Raw genomic sequence first — 10,252 nt, forward strand, 5'->3', positions numbered from 1 at the left:
TCACAAGGATATGAGTTCGATTCTTCCAAGAGGTGTGCTTTTTTTTTAAGCTAAATTCTCACCTGAAGTGACTCAATCGTTAGGCTGCGCATTTTTGTGGCCGTTTAGTTTGTTTTTAATTCTGAACATCACAACGAAAAAACAGTATATGACAAACATAGCAGAGATCTACACAAAGGTAGAAGAGACAAAACGCGGACGTTATACCGTGCATGATATGATACCAGATAGCCGAGAACGTCTGCGCGGCGTTCGAAAGAACGCGGCTGTGTCTCGGTAACGACACTTAATGGCAAGCCAAAATAAGGGGAACAGCTAACTCGAAGACTAAATGTCACTTCGCTGCTTCCTGTTGTCTGTTGTATCGCATCTGTGATCGCAGTGTAGGCTACTGTATGTTATCGCAATGGGCGCAAATGAAAACCCGATTATTATTATAAAGCAGGACAATCAGTTTAAAATATGGTGTCGTCGTCGTCGTGTGAGCCTCTGGGGTCGAGGGTCTATCCTTTTACCACCCCAGATTCACGATGTTCCCGGACTACACTGGAAGGCTACTAGAGAGCAGCCAGTCTTTGGTTTCGTCATCCATGACACGCAGACCTTAGTTCAACTCTCCGTTAGGTGGCTTGAAGATGGAACAGTCATTGATGATGTGGTCTGCGGTCTGTTCCTCGGCACCACATTCACAGAAGGAGGAAGAGGCCATTCCCCATTGGTGCATGGTTGAGCGGAAAAGCCCGGCGTCCTGTCTTGGTAGTGTTAGGCCGATTGGGCGTGTGTCGGCGTCGGGGATGAACGAATAGAGTTTGGCGGCGCTTGACTTCCATTCAGAACTCCATTTATGGTCCGCCCAAGCAGCCGCAGAGACGTCTTGTTCTCAAACCTTTAGTTAGGCTACTTTACGATTCAATCGTTAGGCTACGCATTTTTGTGGCCGTTCAATCAATCAATCATTTTATTTTTCGTCATTAACGCGTCCGGGACGAAAAAGATACTAACTACAAAAATCGATATAAACCTACCAGCACGTTAACGAACGGGAAAAGGTGGCAAAACCTTGAAAGGTTTAAAAAACGTGCCTGAATGAAAAATTATGTAGTAGGCTATATCAGTAGTTAGCACGGCCACAAAACCCAAAAAACAAATGGCAAAAAAATAAAACAAAAACAGTTTAGTTTGTTTTTAGTTCTGACCATCACAACGAAAAATCAGTTTAAAATATGGCACGGTCGAACACCTTCATAATTTTTTTTATAAATTTAGAAAGAAAAAAAAGGCTAGTGAGTTTTTTTTCTTTAAAATTCTATAACTTATTCATAAAATTTTTAGGTGTTTACGACCGTGCCATATTTTAAACTGATTTTTCGTTGTGATGGTCAGAACTAAAAACAAACTAAACTGAACGGCCATAAAAATGCGTACCGGTAGCCTAACGATTGAATCGTAACGTAGCCTACTAACTAAAGGTTTGAGAACAAGACGTCGCTGCGGCTGCTTGGGCGGACCATAAATGGAGTTCTGAATGAAAGTCAAGCGCCGCCAAACTCTATTCGTTCATCCCCGACGCCGACACACGCCCAATCGGCCTAACACTATACCAGGACAGGACGTCGGGCTTTTCCGCTCAACCATGCACCAATGGGGAATGGCCTCTTCCTCCTTCTGTGAATGTGGTGCTGAGGAACAGACCGCAGACCACATCATCAATGACTGTTCCATCTTCAAGCCACCTAACGGAGAGTTGAACTAAGGTCTGCGTGTCATGGATGACGAAACCAAAGACTGGCTGCTCTCTAGTAGCCTTCCAGTGTAGTCCGGGAACATCGTGAATCTGGGGTGGTAAAAGGATAGACCCTCGGCCCCAGAGGCTCACACGACGACGACGACACCATATTTTAAACTGATTGTTCTGCTTTATAATAATAATCGGGTTTTCATTTGCGCCCATTGCGATAACATACAGTAGCCTACACTGCGATCACAGATGCGATACAACAGGCAACAGGAAGCAGCATAGTGATATTTAGTCTTCGAGTCAGCTGTTCCCCTTATTTTGGCTTGCCATTAAGTGTCTTTACCGAGACACAGCCGCGTCCTTTCAAACGCCGCGCAGACGTTCTCACCACTCGGCTATCTGGTATCATGCACGGTATAACGTCCGCATTTTGTCTCTTCTACCTTTTTGTAGATCTCTGCTATGTTTGTCATATACTGTTTTTTCGTTGTGATGCGCAGCCTAACGATTGAGTCACTTCAAGTGAGAATTTAGCTTAAAAAAAAGCACACCTCCTGGAAGTATCGAACTCATATCCTTGGGAGTACGAATCTGACGCAGACCGCATGCGCCACTGAATCACTTGGTGAAAACAGTTGAATTTAGTTATATATCCAGCTTTTTTCAGCAACAACGCGCATGCGCACTAAAAGCGACGTAAAGACTAGAAAAAAGGCATGGAACGTCTGTATTTACGGCGCCGTAAACGCAGCCACTTCCAATTTTGTTTCAACATTTAAATTTTAGTCAGATTATTGGTGCAAAAACAACAATCGTTTTATTACTTTTTTTTTTTTTTAAAACGAGCAGAATCAAAACAACTCACATCTCTAAGTAAGATACGGTACCGTACATGTTTTCTTCTCAGATGACACTTCCTTCCCAGATGACACTTTATAAACACAGCAATAATACTTTTTAGAAATAATACCATAATTTGGATTGTGCAGATTGCTTTTCTTTGTATTAATGACTCTTACATCCCAGAACTTTTTCATCAATAGGTGTAATTTTATTGGAAGTAGCTATTTTTCCACACTTAATGCCATGGTTACAATCAGGTGCTGCCAGAGAGATTACAGTTAGGAAGGGTTAAGGTAAGGCTTAGAGTTAGGAAAAAGATTAGGGTTTTGATCTTTGTCCAGGACTAAAAAAAAATCCAAAATACATGCTTTTGTTTTTAACAGCTTTAAACTTTTCTCAAATTAGGGCAGAATTCCTTATCTGGCAACACTATTGAGGCTATTATTACACTATATATTATAGTGTAACTATAGCCAAAGCCAATTTTATTTGCACTTTTTTGTAATTTTCCGTTTGTTACGGTATGTGAAATACCGTACTGTAGATACGGTACGCTCGCAATCCCGAATTCATAAAGTGCAGGGCAAAACCAAATTCCTTAACATCAATTGCATAGGACTATAGGAGTCTACGACTAAGGCTGATTTTTATGACCCTTTGTGGTGATTTCACTGTCTTCTTTTCATTCAGTGGGAATTATTGGTTGTTAATTCGTTTGTGACTACTATTTTTGCTATATTTACGAGATAGAAAAATGAGCTGGACTGCTTCATTCTAAACAATAGTGATTGATTGATTGAATCTTTATCCTCGGACTGGGAAAGCTTTTTGCAGAGCTTAATCCTGGCAGTTTCGCATACTTGTAGAGGCTTTTAATTCACTGACGCAGGCCCGGTCACCGAGATTGACAGAGTGAAGTTTCCGATTGTTGAAGTCTTGTTGCCTGGGAACTATTCCATCCATTAGATGCCGCTGAATGGAGAGCAGTCCTTAACGTGCGGTGCTCAAGCGCACACCCCAAGAGTCGAACCAGCGCCGCTTGATCTTGAAGCATCTTCGTTCCAGAAGTGACGCGCTAACCAATTTCAAAGAGCTATCGGGGCGGTAAACAATCAAAAGTAAACAATCAAACAAACAAAAGTAAGTAAACAATCAAACAAACAAAAGTAAACAATCAAAATTAAGCAATCTGTCCTCATGATGAATCTGTCCTCACTTACCGTAAATTGTACCGGTATTGCCCTACTGGAAAAGTTTAGAAGACCCTTATAGATTAATTACCGCTGAGTCTATTTCTTTTAATTATTTTTATTTAAAGAAAAGCTATTCGTGAATCTATTGCAACCATGATGTTACACAATCTTTGAATTCTCGTCACCATCTTTAGATACTCAGGAAACTACAAGTCTACTTTGCCTTCAAATCAAAGTTCAACCAAGTGTCCAATGCAAAACAATTTTAAAGTTGCCCGATAATGCTTTCAGTTTCCGTGAAATGGAGTCTCATACTGTTAAACCGTGTAAACCCATGCAAAAGCTACCAAGTTGCTTGTTGAAATCGCAGAAAAAAATTCGTATTTTTGAATAAACAAATTTTTAAACAAAATTATAAAACTTGGCAATTTAAAGAAAATAATCAGAAAAACTGGCAACTCTAAAGTTAAACAAGTGGCTCCCAACTTTTTTCAGTCAGAGATCCCTTTTATTCAATTTTTGTTTTTTTTTCTTTGTCGGAAAACAAAATGCTCAAGCCTGCCGACTCAACTTCATATTTTCTATGAATTCGATCAAAAAATATATTGTTGTTTAATACTTTAATGTACAACCTATCGTTAGGGAATATTTCTATTGTAATTGTAACCCTAATATCGGTTTTCACATGACAGCTGTTAGGAATTTCAACGAAATAAAGTGTCTAAAACGAAACATACGAGACTTAAATTGTTGGACATACCTTTGTTTTTTCCTTTTTTTTACAGCGTAAACTAGCCCAAACATTTTCAGAGTTGGTTGCATTTAATGCATTCAATCTTGAACATATTTTTCTATAGAAAAATAAAGCCCGGTGTAACCTAGGCTGCAAGCAGCCTACGTACGGTACTAAAATACTCATGGTCACAGCGGTAAACCATAATCTCTTCGTGGGAAAATTGTAACATAAAGTTCCCGGATCCGTTTGTCTGCATGTAGTGACCGAAAAAGAAACACTCTTTGAAACGTCTATTCAATAAGTGTATTCCTGTAAAATTAGCCCGCGGCTATCGAAATCGAGATGCAACGCCGTACACCTCTAAAAAAACTGTCACTACGATACAGATTACTTGGATAAAAGACGGAGAATTTGTCCAGCTAGCAAGCACCAAATAAACCAGTTAAATGTGCGACCGACTTCCAACAAACAACTTCAAGAATGAATCAGAAAAATTTGTGATAACTCCCCAGCAAACATTGATTGCTGGGCCAGCGTTGGCTATATGCTGGGTATGTTGGCACAAGGCTGGCAATTTTGTCCAACATGTTGCCAACATTGCCAACATTACGCCAACAATTTCAATACTTCTTATTATGCGTTCAAAAAGGTCTTAAAGATTTTATTTCAGGTTTATTTGTTTTAAACTTTAAAAATACTAACACAAACCTCTTTTCATGTGGTGTTGCTTCAAAACACAGTTGTGTGGTTGGCTAACATCGGTCAGAAGCATTGCCCGCGTTGTGCCAATTCATAACAATTTCGGTGTTTTCTTTAAAATTATGCAAATGTATACCATCATTTTGCTACAATTTTGCATTTTTATAATAGGCTATCAATGCTGTTATTATTTTCTGATACCGTACAAGTATACTATGAATACTTAAGACCAGCGTTGGTTAGAAGGGTAGCCAACAGTTTGCCAACAAAGTAGTTTCATTTTAGTTTGTTTATGCCAAACGAAGCAGGGGTCTAGAAAAAGGCAGGAGCAACAAAACGCGAACGCGATAACGTGCTTGATACCCAAACAGTTTAAACTTTCCATTAGCCCGACACGTTTCCACAAAATAAACAATTGCAACGTCGGCTATATGCTGGATGTGAGGGCACAAGATTGGCAATTATGTCCAACATGTTGCCAACAATATGCCATCAATTTCAATAACTTATTTCTTATTATGCGTTCAAAAAGGTTTCAAAGATTTTATTTCAGGTTTATTTGTTTTAATCTTTAAAAATACTAACACAAACCTCTTTTCATGTGGTATTGCTTCAAAACACAGTTGTGTGGTTGGCTAACATCGGTCAGAAGCATTGCCCGCGTTGTGCCAATTCATAACAATTTCGGTGTTTTCTTTAAAATTATGCAAATGTATACCATCATTTTGCTACAATTTTACATTTTTATAATAGGCTATCAATGCTGTTATTGTTTTTATAATACCGTACAAGTATACTATGAATATTTAAGACCAGCATTGGTCAGAAGTGTAGCCAACGGTTTGCCAACAAAGTAGTTTCATTTTAGTTTGTTTATGCCAAACGAAGCAGAGGTCTAGAAAAACGTAGGAGCAACAGAAACGCGAACGTGATTTCGTGCTTGATACTGAAACAGTTTAAGTTTCCATTTGCCTACGCGTTTCCACAAAATAAACAATTGCAATTCGGATGTGAGGGCACAAGATTGGCAATTATATCCAACATGTTGCCAACAATACGCCATCAATTTCAATAGCTTATTTCTTATTATGCGTTCAAAAAGGTCTAAAAGATTTTATTTCAGGTTTATTTGTTTTAATCTTTAAAATTACTAACACAAACTTCATTTCATGTGGTATTGCTTCAAAACACAGTTGTGTGGTTGGCTAACATTGGTCAGAAGCATTGCCCGCGTTGTGCCAATTCATAACAATTTCGGTGTTTTCTTTAAAATTATGCAAATGTATACCATCATTTTGCTACAATTTTACATTTTTATAATAGGCTATCAATGCTGTTATTGTTTTTATGATACCGTACAAGTATATTATGAATATTTAAGACCAGCGTTGGTCAGAAGTGTAGCCAACGGTTTGCCAACAAAGTAGTTTCATTTCAGTTTGTTTATGCCAAACAAAGCAGAAGTCTAGAAAAAGGTAGGAGCAACAGAAACGCGAACGTGATTTCGTGCTTGATACTGAAACAGTTTAAGTTTCCATTTGCCCGACACGATTCCACAAAATAAACAATTGCAACGTCGGCTATATGCTGGATGTGAGGGCACAAGATTGGCAATTATGTCCAACATGTTGCCAACAATATGCCATCAATTTCAATAGCTTATTTCTTATTATGCGTTCAAAACGGTCTAAAAGATTTTATTTCAGGTTTATTTGTTTTAATCTTTAAAATTACTAACACAAACTTCTTTTCATGTGGTATTGCTTCAAAACACAGTTGTGTGGTTGGCTAACATTGGTCAGAAGCATTGCCCGCGTTGTGCCAATTCATAACAATTTCGGTGTTTTCTTTAAAATTATGCAAATGTATACCATCATTTTGCTACAATTTTACATTTTTATAATAGGCTATCAATGCTGTTATTGTTTTTATGATACCGTACAAGTATACTATGAATATTTAAGACCAGCGTTGGTCAGAAGTGTAGCCAACAGTTTGCCAAGTTTGTTTATGCCAAACGGAGCAGAGGTCTAGAAAAAGGTAGGAGCAACAGAAACGCGAACGCGATAACGTGCTTGATACCCAAACAGTTTAAAGTTTCCATTAGCCCGACACGTTTCTACAAAATAAACAATTGCAACGTTGGCTACTTCATTTCAGTTTCACTTGATTTATTCTTTGAAAATATTAATAGCCAACAATAAAATGACTCTTTAACTAAATGACTTATGTGGTTTAGCGGAGAAACACAGTTTCTTTAGCATACCGTATTCTTGTAGCAACAACGCCATGATAAAAATCGTTTGTTCATATTCAATTGCTTCAGATAATTTAGTGCAATAAATGTCTTGTGATTCAGAAGGCACTTCCAGAAAGTTTAGGCTTTGGCGCCTCCAATACCCAACTAGCATAATCCGTTCTTTTTACATTGATTCAACGTCTGCAGACGTTGGTAAGGTAACTAACAAGCGATAAACTTAAAAACGTGGTTGCTAATTCAAGTTACCAGGTCTTCATTTTTTTCTTGTGTTCAACAAAAGCTTTTTTAATTTTCAAGTTTAACTATACTAAAATGTGTTGTAATAAGTTATTTTTGAAAACATTTTTTCAGGACTAACCTCAAAATTTGCGTGCAGTTTAAGAAAATTTAAAACAACTTGTAAGCTTAATCGAATTCACTTGTTGATGTTTGGTAGCGCTCGACACAGCAGCATGATTGTGGTGATCATGTGATCATTGAGTTGCGGCTGCACTGCCGCCGCGCTGCTGACCTGTCTGCAGACGCTGAATCAATGTAAAAAAAAAATCGATTGATGCGCTATCACTTATCGATTGTGTTCTGAGAGCAGTCTCGCTCACTGTCTGATTTTGACCACGTGGATTAGATTCTCGTGTCGCCAACAAAGGGGGGTCTTTACTTCAAATGTAGCAAAGCTTGCACAATAGGCCAGCTTCAGGAGCAGTCATGTTGCGTCGAAATCTCTCCTCAATTTCTCGAAGCGAGATTTCACAAAACGATCGCTACTTTTACTTTCAACGATTCGGCGAATCGTTTTTTCTTCCGCGGTGCATAGAACAATGCTGCAGGCACAATAATTGTTGTGAAAACTCCATTATGACGTCACTACTTAAACTTTGACTGGGCAATATGACGCGTTGAAGTGAAATAGGCAACAAAGCTTTAGAATGCGGCGATGTGTTATATCAACGTGAGGAGATGCAATTTAGCAGAAGAACTTGTTTTTTTTTTGATGAAGGAAGACAAAGGCCATGACTTAATCCTTTGCTAAAGGGATTATGACGTCACTCGATTCACTTCGACTGTTCAAACATGGCGGTTGTGCGCAATACACAATTACGTGGAGAGCCGAAAGCACAATGCTTACGTGAACAGCGCTAAAAGGAATTTTCGCTTTTTGCATCGAAAATATAAAAAATCGAATTCAATTGAGATATTACGGCCGAAAGAAGTTTTAGAAATGATCAAAATGAAACTATAGGAATGACTTACGACAATGTTTATGAAAACCTGGTAAGTGAATGTCTTATTCATTAAACCTGAAATAATTGTGTAAAGTCGTTTTTGTCACTAGGCTACGTTTACACAATTTAAAGAAAGTTATAAAACTTATCGACCAATGAAAAACTTTCATATGAAATATTTTCGTGACAAATTTAGTGCCAGTGCTCATAGATGAGTGCTAAGAAGATATCAGCAAAGTAGCAGAGCTTGTGATAACCCACAAAATGTGTAGGGTTTTACTCAATCTTTGATTTTGCTGCTCCGGCAGTGTTTGCCTGACTGCTTGAATGTGTTTGTATTTTTATGTCGTGTGGATTGGTCTGTGATGGTTGTAGAGTATTTGCAAATGTAGCTTTCATTGCCGTCAACTGAATAATAATAATAATAACATGTTTTATTTTGCGCCCATTGCTACAACATAGCCTACAGTAGCCTACACTGCGACCTACATACGCAACACAACAGACGACTGGAATCCCAAAATAAACTTTAAACGTTGGCTGTCATTTGGAACAGTCGAAAATTTCTGTAACAAGTGCTGAAGCTTTTTAATATGATGGATGAAACCCCTGTCATTACATTCGATTTACATTTTGCAGGTGGCAAATTTAAGTCAAGTTGTTGGCAAAAATGCAAGCGATTGGATCAGTGGACTTATTCCAACTATTATTATCGAACACAACACAGTTCAAGTCATGTCGAGAACAAAGAAAGAAAAAAACATCGTGAAGTCTAAGCACTCGTTTGATTGTTTAAAAAAGAATCTGAAAAAGGTTGTTCTTGGTGAGTACGGATAAATGTTTCTACTATGACTAAATGATTATGTCATAACTATGCCATTTTGCTCTTTTGATTAATGTATGATGTAATTGTGAAGTATATTGAGTAATGTATGAAAATGTTTTAGTGGTGTACTCGCATTGATGGGAACAACGAACATGGTGGTTAGTAGGCTATGTCGATGGTCGGCATTTATATACTGATTTAACACTTCTTTTTTTACATTCATGATTAGACATGGTGATGGCGCACGACAAAGCTGCTGCCGTGCAGCAAATTGGGGAAGAGTTTCAGAGTGATTTCGAAATGGGAAGGACAGGCAAGGTGGCCGAAAACGGCAAAAACTAACTTTTGGTGAGCTTGTTATATGTTTGAAAGACAACAGCGAATGTGTTGCTTTAGTTGTTGAATAACTACTGTACACACAGAATGTATTGGAACTTGATTATCGCTCTGCGTGGCGCAGAATCGAATGATAAGTTTTTTGTCACGCACGTTGGAGAAAGGGATATTACATTGATATTGCAGATTGTCAATTAACTTCGTAGTATCCTGAACGACAACTGATCAAAATCCTACACTGTTGCCAAACAGCTCTCTTGAATTAGATATTTTTGTTTCATTCGCAGGAATTCAGAATGATAAAGATACATAAGAAAAAGCTGATGATGTGCAATGAATCTCCATCTATCAATACGATTTGATGTGGCTTGTTTCTAATAAATGTGAAAATATACGAA

The 10,252-nt window shown here is 38.1% G+C and overlaps 1 protein-coding gene across 2 annotated transcripts; it reads left to right on the plus strand.

Annotated features, from left to right (window-relative positions):
- The first annotated feature begins 5,996 nt into the window (after positions 1-5,996).
- On the plus strand, positions 5,997-10,252 carry LOC145774477 (uncharacterized). Of its 2 annotated transcripts, XM_082585744.1 has the most exons (4): positions 5,997-8,741; positions 9,332-9,515; positions 9,748-9,866; positions 10,142-10,252. In XM_082585744.1, the coding sequence occupies exons 1-3, from the start codon at positions 8,712-8,714 to the stop codon at positions 9,858-9,860; spliced, it is 327 nt and encodes a 108-aa protein (XP_082441870.1). In that variant the 5' UTR covers positions 5,997-8,711; the 3' UTR covers positions 9,861-9,866; positions 10,142-10,252. The 2 variants fall into 2 exon arrangements, with proteins under 2 accessions (XP_082441870.1, XP_082441862.1); XM_082585736.1 differs by having other exon boundaries at positions 6,039-9,515.

Source organism: Aplidium turbinatum, chromosome 1, assembly GCF_918807975.1.
Source record: "Aplidium turbinatum chromosome 1, kaAplTurb1.1, whole genome shotgun sequence".
NCBI classification, from domain to species: domain Eukaryota; kingdom Metazoa; phylum Chordata; class Ascidiacea; order Aplousobranchia; family Polyclinidae; genus Aplidium; species Aplidium turbinatum.